General features: G+C 36.6%; 1 protein-coding gene across 1 annotated transcript in view; it reads right to left on the minus strand.

Annotated features, from left to right (window-relative positions):
* The window catches only part of CNTRL (centriolin), a 94,209-nt gene that overhangs the window by 13,197 nt on the left and 56,323 nt on the right, over positions 1-24,689 (minus strand). Inside the window, exons 20-31 of the mRNA XM_044664264.1 lie at positions 24,076-24,255; positions 21,204-21,320; positions 20,046-20,190; positions 19,139-19,287; positions 17,750-17,930; positions 15,243-15,544; positions 10,672-10,871; positions 7,190-7,382; positions 3,174-3,304; positions 2,809-2,922; positions 2,497-2,620; positions 1,134-1,298 (exon numbers count right to left, since the gene is read on the minus strand). Coding sequence (XP_044520199.1) covers positions 1,134-1,298; positions 2,497-2,620; positions 2,809-2,922; positions 3,174-3,304; positions 7,190-7,382; positions 10,672-10,871; positions 15,243-15,544; positions 17,750-17,930; positions 19,139-19,287; positions 20,046-20,190; positions 21,204-21,320; positions 24,076-24,255 — 2,001 coding nt within the window. The remainder of the gene's footprint in view (positions 1-1,133; positions 1,299-2,496; positions 2,621-2,808; positions 2,923-3,173; positions 3,305-7,189; positions 7,383-10,671; positions 10,872-15,242; positions 15,545-17,749; positions 17,931-19,138; positions 19,288-20,045; positions 20,191-21,203; positions 21,321-24,075; positions 24,256-24,689) is intronic.

Below are 24,689 nucleotides of genomic sequence, written 5' to 3' on the forward strand. Positions count from 1 at the left end.
TTTTTGGACTTTTTCAAAAGACTGAACAGTTGTGCAGATATTTTTTCCTCTCTAAAAAATTTTATTTATCATATGGGATGGCTCTCAGGGAGTAGGAAGGAAAGTGATACTTGGGATAATTATGGTGCTATAAAAAACAGAAAATGTCAATAAAAACTTATTCTTAAAAAGTACATGTGCAAAAGAATAAACATGGTCATAAAGAAGAAAGATGAGAAGATATCGCCATCCTATTCCTTTGCAGTAATAGGAGATAGACAGCTGTGGGAAATGGAATGTATTTTTCACTTTTTTTTTTGATGTATTGATTGGTTTAAGTAATTTTTTAAGACTTCTTTTTTTTTTAATATCTGTTATGTATGATGTCTATCTGGGAGGGGTGAAGATACTGGAAGAAATTCTGATGATATTAAAAAAAAGATGCTGTAAACTGTATTTTAATAAGAAAGTAAAATTTAAGTATTTAGAATTTAAATTTTAATTTAATATTTAAAAAGGAAAAAAGATGAATAAGACACAGTCCTTACTTTCATGGAGTTTATTATCTAATATTGTATATGTATAGGGAGTTTATTATCTAATATTGTATGTGTATAGGGGAAAGAAATAGTGGGAAGAAAGGATGACAAATATCAAGTTAATAAAGAACAAACTGGAATTGTAAATGCAAAGGAGCGTTCCTAACAAAGGATTCTGAGATATAGGAGGGGGAAGAATTCAGCTCCCATGGGCAGGTTTGGAATGGAGGGGGGGGGGGGGGGGGATAGTGAGAAGAATAGGCTTTAGTGGTATAATTTAATATCAACTTATTATTATGGAAATCAAGAAAAGGACAGAGTTTTGTAATGACATGGGCCATTTATTCATCGTGTGTGGCTTGAACAAGCTAAAAAGGGCCAGTCAAAACATGGCACAAAATGTTAAAGATGGATCTTGCAGATGAGGAAATAGAGGTCTCGAGGATGGAGGTAATAGAATAGTCTGGCTGAACACATTTTGAATGAGTTGAAACTCTAGGATTCTATACCATGCAATTTAAAGAGAGACAAATATGAAAATACCTAAAATAAATTAATTGCATGGCACTGTGATTCATAGAAGAAAACCGCAAAAAGATGCTTCTAAAAACTTACCCTAAGTTGATTCCGTTTCTCTGTCATTTCTGTTTCTCTCAAGTTGAAGGCTTCTTGGAGATCAGTTTTTGCCTTGCTCACATTTACTTGCAGCATATGTAGCTCTTCCTTCTTACGAGTTAAATGTACATCCAAGACCAACATCTCCTGCTGCTGGGCTGCTATCTACAAGGGAAGAAAGGAGTAAAGGCATTTAACATCCAAAATAGAGGTTGGCAAATTTAACTTCTTTTGGCAGGACCATCACACTTAGGTACAGAGAACTGAGGTAGACACTAAGCCCTTAATGGATCTCACTGCTGCCCCAAGAACCAGGTACCTTGTGTCTGGGTAATAATCTATGTAGCTTGGTTAGAAGGAAGAAACCCATAGCTCAGAGACATACAAGAAACACATTAAATTCTTCAAAATCACCAAGGGAAATGGGGGAAGTTAGTCTGGCAGAGTGGAAGGAACAATGGATTGGGAGCCAGGTAAGGCTCAGTGATGCCCAGATGAACTTTGCAACCTCAGACAAAATCCCTGATATTCTTTGAATTAAAGGATCCATTTGGAATGATCTCTCGTCTAAGGTGTCCAAATAGCTGTAGCATTTTTGACTACACTAAGTATGTCCTGCCCTTCCCCCTCCTACATCTACTGCTTTGATTGCTCTTTATAGTTGTTGCAACTTTACCTCTATTAAAATGTGGCCTGACATATATTATCATCTGACCTGTATTCCCTTTAGAGATGGGCCTTTCAAAAGATGAGTGTTCTGAAGTCTGTCATATATTAAAAAGGAAAAACATATCCATCATTATTCAGCTCCTAACTTTTGTTGTGTAATGCTGTTACATTGGCTAAGCACAAATATATTTCAGATTAGTGAGGGGGGGGGCAACTAGGTGGTTCAGAGAATGAAGAGTCAGGCCTAGAGATGGGAGATCTTAGGTTCAAATCTGGCCTCAAACACTTTCTAGCTCTGTGACCCTGGGCAAGTCACTTAACCCCCACTGCCTAGCCCTTTACTGTTCTTCCATTTTAGAACTTGTTTTGATTCTAAGATGGAAGGTAATGGGTTTTAAACAAAAAAGCAAATACATGTAGCAGAGATGTCTAATAACATAATTAATAACTGCCATTTCCACAGTGCTATTCACAAAACCCTTTCCCAACAGACCTGTGAAATATTATTATGCACAAGTATTATTTTTCATTATTTTTCTTATTTTATGGATGAGGAAAATCGTGGCTCAGAAAGGTAGAGTGACTTGGCACAAACAAAGCTTGACTGGGTGGTCTGCCTTCAAGTCCTGTGCTTATAGGTTTCAGAACAGTAAAGATACTATTTCTAAAGTAAAGTTTAAAATCAATGCCATACCTGACTCTTCACCTTTTCTAGCTCAGCTCTTTTAGTATGAAGATTTTCAGGCCCACCGATGCCCTGATGATGATCTTTGTTACAACCTTGAGGAACTTCTGGGTCCATCTGCAGTTTTTGAAGTCTATAAAATTCAATGACCATTAAAGCTTGCCCGGTATTCTGAAATAGCTAAGTGATTCATCGTCCTAATATCCTGGTTCTATTTTCTACTCTGTCCCAGGGACTATAAACTATAGGTAAAATAGATCACTTCCTATCCTCCATGTGAATATGGAAGATACTTAATGTTGGGAATGCTGGTTTACTCACCCTTCAATCAATTTTTCTACTTTATGACTTAAAGAGTAGAAATCAGGGTCTTTCAAGATTTCTTGCTGTTCTGGCACGTTCTGCTTGAAGTCCTTTCCATCAACCTTAAGTGATCTAGAATACATTAATATCTGTTAACTTGGAGGTAAGACTACATTGTTTTTATATATCTTCAGGGCCTAGTAAATAATAAGCACTTAAAATGTATTCAAGTGTCAATAAGTATTTGTTAAACTGAATTTTGTCTCTTTTTTGAAAGCATATCATAGTATTATCTGATCATCCAACAGCATGATATTGCCTGGAACCAAATTGTTTTCATTCATTTGACCCCATAAATATTGGCTTTAGTAATTCAAAAATACCTTAGCTGCTTATCTGCTTTCATTAGATTGATAGCTGTTTCCTGGGCTCTGCGTTCTAGCTCTTTTGCATCCAGCTCTGCCCATGACAAGTGTGTCTTGACTTCCCTGTACCTCTGAATAGTATCTTTGGTCTAGAAAAGAAACTGTCATTAAAACAACCCAGTTAAGTGGCACAGAAATGATTACCCAACTCTTTGGGCACTCTTTACTGGATCATGGATGCTACGTAAATAACCAGGGGCAAACTGAAAGAGCAGAAACAGCATGGAAGGCAAGAGATTTTGAGTCTTTCTCTGTCATTTTTTAAAAAACTCTTACTCTTCTGTCTTAGAACTGACACTAAGTATTGGTTCCAAGGCAGAAGAGCAGCAAGGGCTAGGCAATTGGGGTCAAGTGACTTGCTCAGGATCACACAACTAAAAAGTATCTCAGGCCACACTGGAATCCAGGACCTCCTGACTCCAGGCCTGGCTCGCTATCCACTGAGTCACCCAGCTGTCCCTTTTCTGACATTTATTAGCTGTGAGTCTATGAGGAAGTCACTTCACCTGTAAAATGGTAAAAATAATGAGGTGAGTTTACTACTTACTTAATAATAAAGCTCTCCTGAAATGAGCCAGAGTACCTATAGCCAAGGCTAAAGGAACACACATCCAGGCAGATCCTACTACCAAACTGGCAAAAGCTGACTCATCAGCAGGTCGTTACACACGAATTGTTTTAGTCATTCATGAAAACAGACACTAAAAATGTGGAAGAGTCATGAGGCGCTTTTTATTTTGGCTTGACATATGATTTCACTGGCTCTCCCAGTGAGGAAAACTCCTACTACCAATGAAGACTGGCTCTTGGTTTGCAATTTGCAATGCTGAGAACAGTTTTCAAACTTTTTGGTCTCAGGACCTTTTCACCTACCTAAAAATTATCATGGACCTCCAATATGGATTATTATCTATCAATATTTACCATGTTAGAAACAAAAACATCTTAGTATATCTTAGTATAATTATGAAAATAATTTTGGATCCTTAGGGGTCCCTGGACTATGCTGAGATCTGAAATTAGGGAGTTGCCCAGGGGCACTGAGAAGCTAAAAGTAATGCCAGACTACAGAGCCAATGATATGAGAGGAGGGCTTGGACCAGTTATTCCTGACTCTCAGACCACCTCTATCCACCAAGACAGACTACATTTCAGGGAGTGAATAAAACAAATAAAGGATCTTTCAAAGTAAATCAAAGGGGCAGCAAGATGGCTCAGTGGATAGGAACTGGGTTGAAATTTGATCTCAGACACTTCCTAGCTGTGTGACCCTGAGCAATTCAATTTACCCTGATTGCCTAATCCTTACCCTTCTTCTGCCCTGGAATCAACAGTTGCATCAATTCTAAGACTGAAGATAAGGGTTAAAAAAAAAGTAAATCAATGTAACTTTTCTCACAAGATTTATTACAAAGTGTGTTGTAAACTATAGAATGATATATCAGTATGAGATATAGTTAACAAAATGAACAATGAGATTTTTTCTTGCCAAAGGGTGGGGTGGGGTGCTGGTGTTGATTATGTGCCTATATTAGGCCTCTCCTATCAGTTGGTAATCTCCATGATAGAGGATGGCAGGGGCAAGGTCTTACTCAGTTTTGTATTTGTTTCAGCTCTGTATACATAGTAGGTATTTTATATAATTTGTTTCTAAAACAGTCTTTTTAATTTCAAAATATTTTCTCATTTATTATCTTATTGAACCTTTCAACAATTAATCTAGAGGGGGCAGCTGGGTAGCTCAGTGGATTGAGAGCCAGGCCTAGAGATAGGGAGGTCCTGGGTTCAAATCTGGCCTCAAACACTTCCCAGCTGTGTGACCCTGGGCAAGTCACTTAATCCCCATTGCCTAGCCCTTACCACTCTTCTGCCTTGGAACCAATATACAGTATTGACTCCAAGATGGAAGGTGATGTTTTAAAAAAAACAATTAATCTAGAGAGGAAAATGGTGCAAGAGTCCTTATTCCTATTTTAGAAGAAAAAAATGGAGGCTCCGGGTTGTGGATGATTTGCCCATGTAAGTAGTGGAGTTGGGACTTAAGATTCAGAATTAGAGCTGAAGAGGACCTTAGGTCACCTTATTCAACTACCTCATTTGAAAAATAAGGAACCGAGGGCCCAAGGAATAAAATGACTTGACCATGATCATCCAGGTAGTAACTAGTGGATAGGGATTTAAACCAAGGCTTTTTGATTCCAGATCAAGCAAAGTTCCCATATCACCACACTGCTTCCCTCTAAAATCTCTTGCTTCAAGGAAAACTTAATTACTACTCAGTAAAAGACAGGAAGACCTAAGTTAAAATTCCACATATATCAGAATCTGTTACCACAGGCAAGTCACAGAAACTCCAGGGGTCTCAGTTTCCTCATCTGTAAAATAGAAGGGATAGACTAGATAATCTTTTAAGATCCCTTCTAATTTTAGATCCATAATCCTTTTTTAAACATTTACCTTCTATCTTATTGATACTAAGTATTGGTTCCAAGGCAGAAGAGCAGTGAGAGCTAGGCAATGGGAATTAAGTAACTTGCCCAGGGTCACACAGCTAGGAAGTATCTGAGGCCACATGCGAACCTAAGTCCTCCTGACTCCAGGTCTGGTTCTTTATCCATTGTGCTACCTACTTGGGCCCCCCACCCCCCAAATAATCTTGTAAAAATGATTTAAAAAGGCATTTATTTTAAAAGACATTTAATAAAAATACTTCTTATAATAGTAAAAAGCAGCCCAATTTTTTCTAGCTCTTTACTGCTTATATCCTTTATCTCACTCGATCCTTGTGCTGATTCTGGGAGGTGAATATCACGACCACTAATTCCCTCTTTTTACAGAATAAGGAAACTAAAGTCTGGAGATGTTAATTGTTTTGTTCACAACTGCAGCTAGTTAATGTCAAAGTAGGATTCTTTTGACTTGAAATCCACTGTTTTTTCTACTATCACACTATTCTTGTGCAAAGAGTGGGCCAACATGTGAAAGACAGATGTTGACAGTAAGTGAAGTGAGATTCTTTAAAGATGTTAATTACATTACCTTCTTTTGAAATCATTACCTTTAAATGTAGGGCTATTAGGGGCAATTTTAAATGACTCAGAAAGCCAAGCTTACAGATGGGAGGGCCCTGGATTCAAATTTGACCACAGACACTGCCTAGCTGTGTGATCCTGAGCAAGTCACTTAACTCCAATTGCCTAGCCCCCCCCTTACCAGTTTTCTGCCTTGGAATCAATACTAAGTATCAGTTCTAAGACAGAGAGTAAGAGTTTTTAAAGAAACAGAAAACCTATAGGGCTATTTGTAGTAATATTACAACTGAACTCAATCATCTTGAAAGTATATACAAGAAAAGCTAAGCCCTTCTCTGAAGAAGAATCAAATAAGACTGTGTTTACTAGCTAATAAACCTCTTCTGTTTTTCACTCATGATACCATCTCCCACCCCTGCACATCTGCTCTGCCTAGAATGTTTTTTCTCATCACTTTTAACTCTACTTAACTTTAGCTTCCTTCAAAACTCATTTCAAGTTCCTCCTATCAACCTAATCAAGATTACCTTCCATAAGACCCCATATATCTTGTATGATAGGCAATTATTTTCACATTGTCTGCCTCTTAAGAATGTGAGCTCCTCGAGAACAGAGACCGTACCTTTGCTTTTCTACTACAGGGATTCAGTCTTATAAGTGGTTTAAAAATTTTTAGAAAGTTAAGTTTTTGACATCTGACAAACTGCTTACATATAAATATATGCCTTACAATAAAAATGATAATGATAATGATGATGATAATGAACATAAAACATTCAGGAAGGGAAGGGCCAAAATGTCTTCAGTTCCATTACTAATCATATGTAACATAGCTGAAGTGCAGTAAAATAAATGAAGCAAATAAATCAGCCTTTGGAATCTTCAAAATGCCAAGAGTTTGGCTTAAACTATTCAAGCACTAGAAGCAAGGCAAGGACATACTTTCTCTTTTGTGTTGGTAAGTTCTGTTTCAGCCTCAGCTAGGAGTCGATCTGCTTCTCTAAGCTCTGCCCGACGTTTCAGAAGAGTTGACTCAATGCACGTAATTTCATCTATAATCTGGATGTGGTGTTTGCATGATGCATCTCTTCCTAGTTCAGTAATGACATTGTCACCACGTCCTTCCATAAAATCCCTCAAAAGAAATAAGTAAAGACTTAAATAATTGGAGAATAGTCACTGTTCATGGTTGAGCTGTACTAATACAATAGAGAAGACAATCATAGTTAAATTAAAGTTCAGACAGTATTATAACAATTGTTACTTTAAAGGCAGACAAAGCAAAATTTATTTGAAAGTACAAAAATCTATCTTCTTAAGGAAAAAAAATTTTTTAAAAGTTGGAGTGAAGGGGGCAGGTAGGTGGTTCAGTGGATAAAGTTCAAGACTGGAGATGGAAAGTCCTGGGTTCAAATCTGGCCTCATATATTTCCTATCTGTGTGACTCTGGGCAATTCACTTAACCTTCATTGCCTAGCCCTTACCACTCTTCTACCTGAGAACCAAAACACAGTATTGATTCTAAGCTAGAAGGTAAGGGTTTTCAAAAATAAAATTTAATTAAAAGTAGGAATGAAGAAGGAATACTTCCAGGTAGCAAATTACTTTATAAAGCAGAACCATAAAGTGGTACTGGTTTAAAAAATGAAATTAGTTCATTAGAACAGATAAGAAAAACAGAAATCAGAAACTAAATTTAATGGCTCAATGTTCGATACACCTAAGAACAAAAACTACTTAGGGAAAGACTCCTTATTTAACAAGAATTGCTAGGAAAATGAAAACAGTTTGATAAAAATAGAATTAGACCAGCATTTTACACCATATGCCACAATAAGTTAGGACACGTGACCTATATGCCAGCATCATAAAAAAAATTTTTTTTGAGTAAAGTGAAAGGAATGCTCTTTAACAGAAAAATTCTTAATGAAATAGAGAGTAGAGATGATCACAAAAATTCAAATAATTTGGATTACATGAATTTGAGAACTTTTTGTTCAAATGGGATATGAATGCAGTTGATAAGTGAACTATCAAATAAAAATTTGCTAAAATATTTTTGATGTCTAACATCCCAGATATAAGGTGATTAATGCAAAGACTAAGATTTAAAGATGGTCGAAGTATGTGAACAGTTCTCAAGAATGCTCCAATTCATGAATAAAAGAAATTGAAAATTAAAACAATTCAGATTTTGTCTCTTATACAATGACAAAGATGGGAAAAAATTGAAATGACAAATATTGAAGAGAATGTAGGATGATAGATACACTAATATATTCTTGGTCAGGCTATGAAGTGGCACTGGAAAACTATTTGAAGTTACCTAAGAGAAGTCATTAACTGTTCATATCTTTTGATCCAGAGATTCTGCTGCTAGACAAATATCCCCCAAGAAGGTCACAGACAGAAAGATCCCATAAAAGCTAAAATTTTCATAGCATTACTTATTGTATTCTTTAACAAAGAACTAGAAACAAAATGGGTTTGTTCCATCAACTAGAGAAGGACTCAACAAATTGTGGCACATGAATATAATGGCATGTTATCACACTGTAAGAAAGGATGAATATAAAGAATTTAGAGAATGGGAAAATATATATAAACCAATACAGATTTGAAGTGAGCAGAAATAAGAAAATGCAATATAATCACAAGAGCAATTTAAAAAGAAACAATGCTGAATGAGTAAGATATTCAATTTTGCTCCTCAAATAAAAGAGTAAATAAGCCTCCATTTTTTCCAATGAAAAGATGGGGGATTATGAATATGGTATGCTGCATACTGTCAGATACAGTCAAGGTGTCAGTTGGTTTTACCCAACTATTTATTTTTTGTCACAATGGAAAGCTTACTTGTCAAAGTGGTGGAGATGAAAGGGACACATACAGGAATGCTTGATAGTAAAACAAGAGTAATCAATTTTTTTTTTAAGTATTAGCTATGAACCTTGGACACAGTGGTAAATTGAGTCCTATCTGAGTTACTTCTTATTTTGGAAACCAGGGAAGTTTCAAATTCTTTAAAAAGATGGCTGTCTCATAGAACTGATGGGACTTGGGAACTGAGGAAACAATGACAACACTGCATTTTGAGTCCAAGGACCTGATTCAAATTTCAGGTCTACTATTTACTAGATGTTCACTGAAACTGAAACATATACATCACTTCTCCTCTATGGACCTCAGTTTCATCTGGTCTAAAATTGGGGATCTCAAAGTTCTCCTCTGCAGCAATTAATGATTGCTTCCTATGACCTCATGACTTCTAGGTAATTACCAAATAAAATTTCTATCCCAATGAGAGATTATTGACTAAAAGGATAGAGTTTTAATGAGCTAAATTATAATAATCTGAATTTAAGATAACATTACAAAATGCATTTCCCTTTAACTAGCTGCACTGATTTCTTTCCTTCTTTCTGTCTGTCTGTCTGTCTGTCTTTTTTTCAACTCTTCTGTCTTAGTATCACTTTTAAGACAGAAGAGCAGCAGGGGCTAGGGCAAATGGGGTAAAGTGACTTGCCCAGGGTCAAAAGTTAGGAAGTATTTGAGGTCAGTTCTCCCGACTCTAGGCCTGGTATTTTAAACTAATTTCTACTCATACAGTACTAATAGTCAAAATGTAATATAACACTTTATATAAATTCCTGCTAAAGTCTTATAAACTCAATAAACATCCTTTATGATGCCATATTGTGACATGGCTACTCTAAGGTGGAGTAGAATTTCTGGTGGGAGGTTCTACCATGCAGAAAGAGTTTTTTGAGTATGAGTCTGGAAATATTGTCTGAGGACTAGTCTGGCTATGTGGGAAGATTAATTCCAGAAGGTTAGTTGAAGGTAATGAATTTTTTTAGCCACAGAAACTAATGAAAAGTCATCTACTGAGGTACAGAGGGACTGATTTATAAGGAAGGAAGTACCCACATTGATGAAATCATGGACCCTTGCAGCACAAATATGATACAGGTCATTTCTTTTAAACCTTATAATCATTCTATGAAGTAGGTGGAGCAGGAATTAATTTTTTTCCCCTCCATTTTATTTTTTATTTTATTTTTTAAAACCCTTAACTTCTGTGTATTGGCTCATAGGTGGAAGAGTGGTAAGGGTAGGCAATGGGGGTCAAGTGACTTGCCCAGGGTCACACAGCTGGGAAGTGTCTGAGGCCAGATTTGAACCTAGGACCTCCCGTCTCTAGGCCTGACTCTCAATCCACTGAGCTACCCAGCTGCCCCCTCCCTCCATTTTATAGATGAGAAATCTAAGCCTCAAAAAAAGGGAAAGAGTATGCTCACTGTCACAGGTGTTAAGTGTTATTAAAAAAAAAAAAAAAAAGCAAAGCCTGGATTCAACCTGGGTGGTCTGGGAAAACCAGTGCCCTTCCAAGTCATGTTGTCTCTCTAAATGCATGTTCTTACTTTTGTTTGCTGTATTTTTGGAGATTCCTATGTATTTCTGCCATTTCTTCCTGTAAGTCTTTTCTCTCATTCAAAAGGTCTTCAATATTTTGGTGAAGTTCTTCCATTTCTCTCTTAGTCTGCTGCCTTGCTGCCTTGTCTTCCTGTCTTTTAGTTTTGACATGGTGTACAATGTCTTCCAGCCTAGAAACCTCATTCTCCTAAATGAAGAAAAAAGCAACAATTAGAAAAAGAGAATTTCCCTTCACTTAGTGCCTATAATCCAATGCATAAGTTTGAACATCAGCCTAACTTATCCATGTCTAGCTTACAGAAAACCTGTGTTCAGCCCATAATCAGTGTCTTTGTTAACATAAGCTTGTGGGGTTTTTTTGTTTGTTTGTTTCCTTTCAAGAGATCTTATTTTAGCATATAGTCTGCTTATCTATATTTGGAGGTGACCAATTTGTTATCCTCAGGATAACTCAAGCAACCATTTAATTAAATGAAGTCATTAAAAAAATTGCTCAAACCGTCTATGGTTTCTTTTAGTATAAACAAAAAAAAATGGTAGATTATTTGAATTTTTTCCTTTTTCACCAAAATATCAGGTCAAGAAAGGTATTGTGGTATAATGGTTATAGGGCCAGCCTTAGAATGAGAAACACCTGGGTTATATATATATATATTTTTAAACTCTTACCTTCCATCTTGGAATCAATACCATGTTCCAAGGCAGAAGAGTGGTAAGGGGTAAGCAATGGGGGTTATGTGACTTGCCTAGGGTCACACAACTAGAAAGTGTCTGAGACCAGATTTGCACCTAGGACTTCCTATCTCTAGGCCTGGCTCTCAATCCACTGTGCCACCTGGGTACTAAGTATTGCCTGGACTTTTCAGTGGCATGGACTCTGGATAAGTCAGTTAATTTCTCAGTAATCCAGGCTACTCTCTATGATTCTAAGTTGCAGTGTAGCCTCTGATCTGCATTTGCAGAGGGATTGATGAAATAAATCATAGAATGAGAGAAAAAAAAACCACTGGCAAAAGCATAAGATATATGTAGAACAAAAAAATTATAGGATTCTAAGTGAAATTGTGTGAGAAAAAAGTGGAAACTGTAGAAGTTATATGAAATGATGCAAAGCATAGAAAGAAAAATCAGGACATACAAACTAAGTATAAAAACAATAAAATTTGGAAAAAAGTACATAAAAGAAAATGATCAGAAAGGGCTGTGGATATAAAATTTTTTGTTGTTATTTTGCTAAGGTTAATTTACATATTTCAAAGCAAACAAAGAATTTGAAATCTGTGGTGTTATGATTGCTTAATTGTATGTTTTGTTAATGATGACATTTGGACTTTTAGTTACTTGCTTATTTATCAAAAGGGGAAAAAAAGGGCATTGAAAAACTACAGGATAATAGTAATGAGGATTGAGTCTCATATTTTGTCACCAAGGTCAATATTTTTATGTAAATAAGCAAACCCTGGGATATTATCAGATTTATAATTTCCCTTACCCTGGAATGGCGGCCACGGGGGAAAGAGGTTCTCTGTCTGCTGCAATGTTGTGGGAGGCTCTCTCCTTGATGTGCCTTGGTGGGGAGTTCCTGTCTTCCTCTGGACTGGCAAGTGACTCTTCCCTTTCTCCTCATGACTCCTTAGCCAGAGACTTCCTTCAGACAGTGCCTCTACCTCTCCATCACGGGGTAGAAAAATGACACTGTACTCCTTTGTTGCTGCGTATGGTCAGGGGCTATACTGTGATGGTGGGGGAGGGGTCCTTTCAGATAGTAGCACAGCAATAAACTAGAAGGGGAGGGTGTTTCTGCCATCCCAAGTTCTAAGGTAGAACTTGGAACCCATGACTCCATAAAAACAACGTTAAAAGTGGTGCCTAGAATTACCAAAGGGAAATCATGGGTTAAACTCATAACAATAAGCTTGTGTGAAAACATGGCCACCACGTATAATTTTGTTTCCAGGGAAACACTTTTTGAATTTCAAACAACTAACTTATAAGCAAGCTTTCAGAATACAATCCATTCAAAAGTTAGGCAAAGTGTAGGAGAAAGAGTACTAGATTTGGAATGAGGATCTGGGTTTGAACCCCAGCTTTACTAGGTCATACTTTGGGCATAACTTCCTTGTATGTTAGTTACTCCCTGAGTAAAATGAGGGGAATTAAATAAAATGGTCTCTAAAGTCTCTTTCTCCTCTAAACACTGTGATCCTTATAATAGCTAAATTTAATTATGGGGAACCAGAAAAATATTGAGCATATATGTCCTTTATGTCTTTGGCCTTAGCAAGAAATGAGTAAGGGATTTTCAATTATGCTATTGCTGAACCATTTACTTTTGATAAAAAACTAATATAAATAACCCTTGAGAATACCAATATTTAGAGGGGATTTTAAAAGTTATTTCCTTCAGGTCCCTCATATGAGAGAGGGAAGGAAAGCTGAGGTTCACAGAGAAGTGACTTGCCTAAGGTCAAACACATATGTCTTAAAATGGTAGTGCCAGGATAATCATTCATGTGTTTTGATTACTTACTAATCCAGTGTTTTTTTCCTACTCTACTCTGAATCTTTTAAAAATTAGGCTGCTTAAGTAATTGTGTTGCTTAAAAAAAGAGAGCTTTGGATCAATTTTATTCTGACCCCTCTAAGAATATTATAATTTGTTTTAGAAGAAGGATGTATTTTTTTTTTTGCTCTAAGTATTAAAGACAATGTTGTATTTAAGAGTTCTCACCCCAAGATGTTTCACGACATTTAGTTTTTCCCTTTACCTTCCTAAACAAGTGTTTGAGGGAACTGCTTTAATTCATCGTCATTTCTGATGAAAAATTTCAACGATTCTCTTGGCACCTGTTATGCAGACTATTTTGGTCTAAACGTGGATCTAACTTTTAAAAATGCAGTCATACAACACATTCTACATATCAGAATAACTAAAAGTAAACATAAATTGGAGTCTAAAATTAGCAATGGGAGCAAAGAACATGTTGGTTTTTCTCTCAGGCCTGGCATATGGGAGGAACAAAAAAGGAGCAAAAGTCCCTGGAAAGGGGGCCCAAAGATGAAGTGTTTCCTACAAAGACTGTGAGAAGAACAGATTTAGGACAAAGAAAAGTTTATAAATGACTAAGTGAGTGCAATAGAAGAGAATGAGAAAGAGAGAAGAGAACAATGACTAGGGAAGAGTAAGGCTTAACTGAATGAAGAAAAAAGAGGAAGTAGATTAATAGGGAAAAGAGGTTTTCACCTCAATAGGCAGCAATTCTGAAGGTTAGGAAATTGCTACAAAAAACAAGAAATAACTTATCAGGGAGGAAATATAGATATTTCAAATAGTTACTTGAAAAAATGTCTCCCTCACTAATCAGAGGAATGCAAATTAAAACAATTTTGAAGTACCACTAAACACCCATCAAATTGGCAAAAATGACTAAATGTAGAAAAAAATTAAATGGTTTGGAGAAATAGGTGGAACTGAATATTGGGAGAATCTCTTTAGAGGTCAATCTCTTAGCATAACAAGAATTTCAAATACAAATTTAAACCAATAATCCCATTATTAGAAATGTATTCTAAAACTGTCACACCTTAAAAAAAAGTAAAGATTTCTGCAAAACACAGGTAACAGAATTATTTGAAATTGCAAAGAACTGAAAACAAACATCCACCAACAGGTGAATAGCTGAATAAACTACTGTATTATCAATATAATAGAATCCTACAATGCTATTAAAATTATAAATATAAGGGATATAAATATGAGAAGACTAAATGAAGTAATACTTAGTGAAGAAAGCAAAGTCAGAAGAATTCACACTTCTATGATTACATTTTTAAAAAATGTATATCGAAGAGGCAGTTATGTGCTCAGTGGATATAGTGCCAGACCTAGAGTCAGGAGGACCCTGGGTTTAAATCTGGTCTTAGACACTAGCTGTGTGACCCTGAGCAAGTCACTTAATCCCAATTTCCTAGTCCTTACTGCTTTCCTGCCTTGGATTTGATACTTGTATCGCTTCTAAGACAGAAGGCAAGGATTTAAAAAAAAAGTAGACAAATACAGAGAAGAATGAACAATGAAAAGGAAAAAGGATATGGGAAAGTAATCAGTTGTTATAGATATATTACTTGTAAGAACTAAAAAGTGTTAATAGCTGCAAATGTATGTTAATTATCTATTTGGTTCTGTAAGTTAAGTGTATGTTAAATCATTTAATAAAATATTTATATGAAACCAAAAACATAAACAGAAATGGATTTATTTTACATTTTCTCTACCAAAACTGAATGACAACCAATTGTGCATCCTATATTATGGGGAGCATCAAATAATTGTTTCTAGGCCAGTCTTTGAGAGTTCTCAATCTACATCAGCTGAACACATATATTTTCAATATGTACAGCAAAGCAGATGGATTTGCTGTATGTGCCAGTCCCCAGTCCTCAGTAATGCCTTTTTTTCTTTTTGGAAGCCCTTGGCGTGCTTCATAGAATTCCAAGGTTTCATAGAACATAGTTTAAGAAAAGCTGGTAGGTACTGTTATCAATCCTTTTGACTTACCAAGTTATGATGTTCAGGTACATTGCAGTGAAGGACTCCTATTGGAATGAGTGGGATAGAAAAGTGAGGAGGAGGAGGGCCATAAACAATGTGTGTTCCAGGAGGGGGGGGCCCATAAACAACTGTTCCAGGTTCAAGTGGTCTGCCATTGATTGGTACAGGAGGAGGAGAAGCATACAGCACAGTTCCCTGAGGGACAGGTGTTCCATCCGGACACACAGTATAAATAACGGATCCAGGAGGAGGTACAAATGGAATGTTCACTTCATCATCCAATTCATTTTCTTCCCTATTTCCTTCACCTTTACAAAAAGAAATGGAATGAAATAGCCATGAAGTTGTGTTCTCCAGTTTAAAAAGTTAAGTCACAGAATCTTGGAGCTGGAAGGGTTTAAAAGTCAATTTAGTACAATCCCAATTTGACATATAAATCCTTTTCCCACATTTCCAAAAGGTTCCAGTGATACAGTCTTCTACGTGAAGTCCTATCAAGGTAGTCATCATCACTGGTATAGCATTTGGGAGTTCTCATATTGCACTAAAATTTGACTCCTTGTAACTTCCATCCATTGGTACTATTAGTTCCTGTGCTCTAGGGCAAAATAAAGTAAATCTAATCCCTCTCTCTCATGATTGCTCTCCGTTCCAATAACTGAAAATTACAATAACATCTCTTTTAAGTCTTCTGTTCTTCAAGTAAATAACTAGAGTTCCCGGAACACTCATGAGATGTTTTCAACTCTGCTCACTATCATAGTTATACTTCTCTGGATAAGCTCTCACTTGTCAGTGATGCTTCTAAAGTGCTAAACACATGAATGAATGCTGTACTTCATCCATGGACAAGCAGGAGAGTAGAACTATCACCTTCCTTGTTCTAAATGCTCTTTTTTTTTAACCTTTATCAGTTTCAAGGCAGAAGAGCAATAAGGGTTAGACAACTGGGGTAAGTGATTTGCTCAGTCACAGAGCTAGGAAGTGTCTGAGGTCAAATTTGAATCCAGGATTTCCCATCTTCAGGGAACAGTAATAAAAATAAACTCTCTCTTGGGAAATTTCCATTTCTTTTCCATATACACTTAAAATATCAAGATCTTATCTTTACATTTTTGCACAGAAACCCCTAGTCGTTCTGAGGGTATCCTCTGATTTACCACTATTTAGAAAGAGGACATATACTCTGTGATACTTTCCCAGAGAAAAGTAATGGTTTGCCCTGTCACTATGCCCCGCTGCCCAAGAGATCTCATACTTTTGATGATGACGATGATGGCATAAAGTACCAACTGGCCTGGAACTCTATCCACTGAGCCACCTAGCGCCCTTTCCATGTTATATATCTATTAATACAATTAAGTATATACCTTCAGCACCAAGATTAAAAAGAACTTCCATTTATAGAGTACTTTCATGCTAATGTGTTAAGCATTTTTCATAAATTAACTCAGCTAATCTTCAAAACAATCCTGTAAGAGCCAGTGAATACGGTGGTTAGCTTGGAGTTTGGGAAGATCTAGGGGTTAAAACCCTGCCTCAGCCACTTGCTAACTATGTGACTATGGGTCACAATCTTTTTCAACCTTAGTTTTCTTCTTCATAAAAAATAGTAGCGCTTATTTCATAGGGTTGTTGTGAGACTCAAGCAAGAGAATATTTATAAAGCACTTTTACTTCTTCCTGACTCCAAATCCAACACTCATAGTGCACACAGAAGCAATTTTTCTACTAGCTACGTACTTGGAGATGGAAAAGGTCAAATACAAGGGAATGTCAACCAGCCAGGTGAATATTCCTTTTCCCTGGCATCCTTCCACTGTAACATATAAGTTGCTATATACCTTCCTTCATATGGAGTACTCAGTTTTAATTCAATATGAATGTAGAAATATTCGTATTTCTACAGCACTTTAATACTTACCAAGTACTTCCTTATAAAAAGCCTGGGAGGGGAAGTAAAGTGAACATTATTATCCCAATTTCACAAATAAGAAAACTTAAGCTCAGAATGGATGACTAACTTGCTTCATCATACAGCTAGGAAATGTCAGAGCCAGGCCTTGAATCCAGATTCCCAGAATCTCAGAATCGGAAGGTACTATAGAAGCCATCTTCAAAAGAAACCCTTCTAAAATAATTTGATGTGGTCAGGCAGCCTAATTAATTCCTTGTCCAGGATCTTTACAATGCATCCCACTGTCTCTTAGATACTTTGGTTTATGTTTTTGAAATAAGATATTCTAATGATTTAATTTTATTTAGTTTCCTCAACTGAAAAATAGGAATAAACACTACCTATTTCACAGGGTTGTTCTGAAAATCAAAAGAGATAATATTTGTAAAGCACTTAGCTCAGTGTGTGGCATAGAGAAGGTACTTAATAAATGCTTATTTCCTTCTTTCCTTATTCACTCTAGTTGTTACTTTGATTGTTCATTTTTGCTAAAGGAATGTAAAAATTTCTCCCCCAAAGATTAGAAAGTGAATTTGCTTTCTGTGATCCAACTGACCTTTGTTTGAATAGATTTTATGTAGTCCACTTCTGACTGGAGAATAAATCCAACATCCTGATGTGACATCTTTTTTCTCAATTTGCTTGTCATGGCCACACTCTTTTCGGACTGGGTTGAAGGATGTGTATTTTAAGCCAATACCAGAGTCTTTTGTACTCTGAGACCTGGGACTGGAAACCTAAAACAATTAAGAATAGCATAACATTTATGTAAATCCCACACACATTTTTCTAATTCATGAATTCTAGAAGGCTGTCTAGAAAGTGCTGCTTTTGAATCATTAAAATAATTCCAATGGTCACCATAGGGAAAAAATTAGAAATTAATATACAATTCTGGAGTTTGGCTAACAGGATCTAAGTATTAAATATAAGATCTTTAGGAATACTGAAGTTAATCTCAGTACCTCCTAATCTGAATGACCTAAATGATAGATCGTTACACCTTGAAAAGCCCTTAAATTAAATGTTAGAGAGGTGGGAAGGATATCAGAACATAGAATATTAGAATATGGAATATTTCAACTTGAAGAGATCTCAGAGATCATGGAATTCCAGTCAATTCAAAAAGCAGGCTAACACCAAGTTATAAGGGGAAAAAAGGCAACATGAAAAGTAGTTCTTGTCCTCAGAGAAGCTTATATTCTAAACTGAAGAGATCCAGTCTTCTGTTTTATAAAGGGGGGAAAACAAGGCTCATTGAAGGGAAATCACTTAACCAAGGTCACATAGCTAATCTGTACTTAAAAAAATTATAACATCACTCAAAAACATGAACTAAGATGGCTTCAATACATTAAAAAATTCAATGGACAAATTTTAGTTGGGCTATTCTGTGAAAATAAAATGGGTATAATATTTAAAAACTTCGTAAAAAAAGTATTACCTATTTCTTGAAGCAGCATGGTGCAACAGAAAACAAACAAAAACAAAATCCAAACCCAAAAAACTAAAACAAAAACTAGCTATGAAGTCAAATAACTGGTCCAAATCCTAGCTTTATGACACAGCTCTAGTTTTGTTAATATGGCTAAGTCATTTTATTTCTCTGGGCCCCAATGACATACAAGTATGAAATCTACATCTGTGAAAGGGGAGGAACACAATAACTGTAATACTCCAAAGGCTTGTGAGAAAAGCACTAGGTTGTACAATTTCAAACAGTAATAAAAATAAACTCTCTTGGGAAATTTCCATTTCTTTTCCATATACATTTAAAATATCAAGATCTTATCTTTACATTTTTGCACAGAAACCCCTAGTCTTTCTGAGGGTATTCTCTGATTTACCACTATTTAGAAAGAGGACATATACTCTGTGATACTTTCCCAGAGAAAAGTAATGGTTTGCCCTGTCACTATGCCCCGCTGCCTAAGAGATCTCATACTTTTGATGATGACGATGATGGCATAAAGTACCAATATCCTCTTCTCTTGAAAGGATCTGCTATGCTGCTAATGTAATCATTCTGGTGGGATAGGGTACGTCGGAGCTCTGTGATTTCATCCACCAGACTTTCTATTTCTCCTTTGCTGTCTAAAAAAAACAATGACATTTTCATAAGTAGGGGTAAAACCATAAAGATTTCTTCAAAATATCTGCAAAGTACTACTCAATGAAGCTTAGCAATATTTTAAAGCTTTCAGACTGAAATTTTTATAACTGGTGACATTCAGGTTTTATAGAAGTCAGCTGGGGACATACTTATATCAAGACCTATATGTTATTATTTTATTATTATTATTATCCTGAAATTTCTCAGGACTGAATACTATTTAATATCTTTATGGCTATACTTTGAAGGATCTATGGCTTCATTAGGTATAAGTATTCCCTATACACCAAAACAGACCATATCCCTCCATACCTTAGTTAACTATATGTTACTATATCTGAATAAATTAATCTTTTCTTTGGTGGCTTACCCTTTGGTGATAAGCCTCTTATCTTCACCAGGGCAGCAATTGAATGACAGACATACAATAAATCACCAGGTCCATATAAGAAACCTTCCCAACCTGATAGGACCTGTCAGAGCTTCTAATATGTAGTAAAAGCTTCAAGAAACTCAGGGTCACCTTCATGGTAGGAGGAAGAATCAGAAAAGGACTTTTGTAGAAGCTGCATATCTGAGGAAAATATCAACTAAATTTATGTATAATAGCTAATGAAAGAACTTTCTGAAGAAGGTAAAACAATTTAACTTTAGAAAAGGAAGATCTACATGAAACAGAATAACAAAAAGAAGTCACTGATATATAAATGGGGGAAGAAATCATACTAAAATACCTTACCAGACCCAGTCTGATCAAGTAAACTCCACAGCCTTTCAATTTCTGTCCTTTGTCTTTTCAATATCTCATTCAATTGCTCAATTTCTAGCATTTGGGATTTTGATCCAAAGGCACCTGTATCTACTTTCTCCATTTCAATTTGAAACTGTTGAGACAAAAATATCAAGGATTTCAATTAAGTTTCTCTTCAAAGTACTTTACTTACCATATTCCAGAAAATTTCACTATATATATATAGCATAATATGATAAAGGGGATGCTGGACCTTTCTATGACTCTTAGGTTCATCATCTCCTACCTGTATAACTAGTGGCAAGTCACTTCACCTCCTAAGCCTTGCTTCTCTGACTACAAAGTAAAGGACAATCCTGTGTTCTCCAAAAAGCACTCTGTAAACCTTAAAACCCCATAGAAATATGTTATCATTTTTACCCAGAAATTTTAGTCCATATCTCATACTACTTCATATTAAGTTGTACAACAAAACCCCTTGAGGTGTCTATCACAGTAATTTGGTTCCAGGATATCAGAGGCCATATTAATATAATTCTAATAAGAAAAGACTGCAGGATACACACTTTCTGGACTTGGTATCTTTTATTTGTATTTTTTCCCTCACTTTGGAAGCTGTTTCTCTCTCCATCTCTATTTGATGAACTCTTATCTTTTCTTCAAGGCCCCACTTAAATGTTCCACCCCAAATAGGAGGATCTCTCCTTCCTTAAAATTAAAATAAAACTTTGTACCTCTCATAATATTATTATGTTTTATTTGGCACATATTGATGTTTATGTCCTCAATCTTCTAGACCAGTGATTCCCAAAGTGGGTGCTACCACCCCCGGTGGGTGCTGCAGTGATCCAGGGAGGTGGTGATAGCCACAGGTGCATTTATCTTTCCTATTAATTGCTATTAAAATTTAAAAAAAAATTAATTTCCAGGGGGCTAAGTAATATTTTTTCTGGAAAGGGGGTGGTAGGCCAAAAAAGTTTGGGAACCACTGTTCTAGATTGAGTCTTTGAGGGCAGGAATCCTGTTTGACTGATCTCTGTCCATTTCCCAGTGCCTGGATAGTGCCTTGCATATTGTAGACACAATAAATACTGCACAGAGCAAGTACTGAATAAATGAAGGAACAAACAAACGAAATGCACTTACTTGCTTCTCTTTCTGCCTCAGGAGGTTCTGCAGTAGCTCGATCTCTGCCTCCGCTCGGGTGAGGTCCCGGGCTGCTTGGGCTGCCTGCCTGCTGAAGTGCTCAGCTTCCTGGAGCCTCTAAAGTGAGAAGGACAAATTACTTATCATCTCTGAGAGGAGGAAGGGAAGAGAGAGAGGGGAAGACAATTTGGACCTTATAATTTCAGGAAATGTATGTTGAAAATTGTTATTACATGTGATTGGGAAAATAAAGTATCTTTGAATAAAATGAGAAGGAAGGTTCAGACTACAACCAGACTCTTCTTTTCCCTCTTCAGTCCTCCTAGTCTTCACACATTCACCCTCCCCTGAACCTGCATTCATGTGCTTTCCAGTACCAAAAGGCCCTTTCGATGTTTCCAAATATTACTTGCTTTGAAGCCTTCTCTCAGGCCTTGACTCTTTTATGAAGTCTTAGCTGGATAGGTTTGTGTTTCTCTTTTGAGCTGCTAACCGTCTGTATGGTCTATACCAGATCATATAGCACATAACAAGGGAGACCTTCAAAGAATGAAATAATCTCATCCCCTTAGGTATCATGTCCCACCATTGGCTGTTAGCATATAGCAGCCTTGTTTTAAGGTCTTGCTCAGGTAACGCTGCCTGGCTCCCCCAGTAGAAAGTGACCTCTCCATTGTCACCTCACCTTCCGTCTTGAATTATCTATCTACACCACATGAGTCCATTTCTCAGTGGACTGTATACTTCTTTTAGGAGCAGGGGCTCTGCCACTTTCCACCTCTGTACTCTGGTATCTTGGACTTTGCCTTATACATTGAAGGAGGTTAAAAAAATTTTTTTTTACTTGAAACATGTCTTCTCTTTTCAATAATAGTAACTTGAAAATTCTCCAAGAGTTTATCTCACATTTCTCCCCTCCAGAGATTCCAGGTTCCTCTTAGGCTGTACTATTCAATGTTCCTCAGACATGCCCTTCCCTGATCTTAACCTCTTTGCTTTTGTTCATATCATTCCCTCCTCCTCTTCCATCTCTATTGTTGAAATCTTATCCATTCTTAATGAAAAAACAATATCAATAATAATGACCATTAGCTTAGTCCAATGAGGTGGGTATTTTTTTTTTAGCTGTTTTACATTTTAAACTGTTTTACAGATGAGAAATTTAAGGCTCAGGGAGGTTAAGTGACTTGCCAGAGAGAGTAAGTGAAAAAACCAGGATGCCTTAGTTCAAGTTCATCATCCTTTCCATTCAAATGCCTTTCTTCCCAGAACCCTTCTTTGATATCCCACTAACCAGAAATGATCTTTCTTTTAGAACTTACCCAGTACTCTGTACCCATCTCATGCATTAGTAAACAAATGATTATAATATGAAGTGGAATATCAAGTTGCATATGTATCTACCCCTCCCCCCCCAATAGAATATAAATAGGCAGAGATCAGACCAGTTTTTTCTTGGTGTCTCCTGCAGTACCCTTTGCACTAGGCCTGGGACTTACATAATTTATTAGGTTAAGACCATAACAGGTGCTTCACTAATAAATCTTTATTAAATTGAATTGAGAGATGTAGCTAATATTACAATATTCCCCTACGAGTCTTGAACAGTAATTCAATTCAATAAACCTTTACTAAATTCCTACTGCGTATAAGGCACCTGGGACATAAAGATAAACAAGGGACAGCTCCCTGTAAGCTTACTGAAGAAGCTTAGGCAGATGTAAAACACAAAGTGACATAAAATACAGAGAGCCCTCACAACTTCTGGGGACAGGTAGGTCAGGAAAGTCTGGGTAGGAGGTAGCCACTAAGTTAGGATCTGAAGCTAAAATCAGTTTAAAGGCTGGAACATCGTGTATGGAAAAGCTAATATATCAATTTGATTGGGACAGTATATAATAATAATAATAATATGACATAAAACTAGAAAAACAGGTAGGGTAGGGTTGTGGAGGACTTTAAATATCAGGATGTGGAGTCTATGTTATCTTAGAGGTTATAGGGAACTACTAAAAATTTCTGAGTAGAAAAGTGAGATGGTCACTGTTCCAGGAGTACTAATTTGATAGCAGTGTGTAAAGGGAAAGAGGGGAGGAACAGGCACCAGAGAGACCAATTAGGAGGCTACTGCATTAGAACAGGAAAGAGAGACAGATGGGAGCAACTAGGTAGCTTAGTGGATAGAGAGTCAGGAAATGGAAGGTCATGGTGTGAAATCTGGCCTCATATATTTCCTAGCTGTGTGACCCTGGGCAAGTCACTAAACTCCAATTGTCTAGCCCTTACCACCCTTCTGCCTTAGAATCAATACTTAGTATTGAAGAAAGGAAGGGTTTAAAATTAACAACAACAAAAAAAGAGGTATATAACAGCCTGAACTAAGAGGTAGCTGTGTAACTGGTGAGAAGGAGATGGATAGAAGAGATGCTGTGGAGGCAGAATAAACAGGAAGTGATCAATTGTTGAGTTGAATTGAGGGTAAGGATCATGTCTTATTATAACGTATCCCTCAGGGTACCTAGCCTTGCACATAGTAGGCGTTCAATATTTATTGAGTTGAACAGAAGTGACAATGAGGACCATGTCCTTTATAGGGTGGCATACACATGTAGTAAGTGCTCATATTATTTTTGTAGGGAAAAGTAATGAATTATTGCCTTTATCTATTGATCTGTTCTCTTTTGCTGGCTCCAGGATGCTGGAAAGGAAAAAAGAGGCCCTACCTCACAGCTAGGAATCTGTTGATAATTGTTTACTGATAATCTAAGAAATTTTTAAAGAAAGATGTAAAGAATACAAGTTCTTACATACCCAAATGATGCCAGCATCTTTGGAAATGAGCTCAGTGATATTTATATATACACAGAATTACCTCAGCACGATCTTGGTTGATCCTGAGGACAGTCCCATGGAGAGACTTCAGCTGGTCCTTGGCAATGCAGAGTTCTGCAGTTGCTTGCTTATCAGAAGCAGCCACAGCAGCCTTTAGCTCCTTTAGTTCCCGATCTAAACCAAGAAACTGCTTCTGCGATCTGGCCTCTTCTAGCTTTTTCTAGAGAAAACAAAACAAAACACAAAAACATAAAACTCAAAAGTGATGAATCACTTTACAGAATAAGATTTAGGAGGAGGAAAAAAAAGACTGTATCACAAAAAGAGATTTTACGAGATACTGGAATTGACCATCAGATCTGAGGTCAGAAGGATTGGGCTGGGATTCTTATATGTTCTGCTATATACTTCCTATATGTGACATGACATTGAGATCTCTAGGCGCCAATTTAACTGTACAATGAAGAGGTTTTGGTTGAGATGACATCTAAAGTCTTATGATCCTAACTGGTTAGACTTTTCACATTTCCTACTCTTCAAATTATACTCTACCTATAAATGAAAGACCTGAAACCAAACTGGTGTTCTCATCAGTTTTAACATCAATATTCCCAGAATTGTGACTTTTACCAATGGCAACAGTTGTTAACAACT

Source organism: Gracilinanus agilis, chromosome 2 (genome assembly GCF_016433145.1).
Source record: "Gracilinanus agilis isolate LMUSP501 chromosome 2, AgileGrace, whole genome shotgun sequence".
Classification (NCBI taxonomy): domain Eukaryota; kingdom Metazoa; phylum Chordata; class Mammalia; order Didelphimorphia; family Didelphidae; genus Gracilinanus; species Gracilinanus agilis.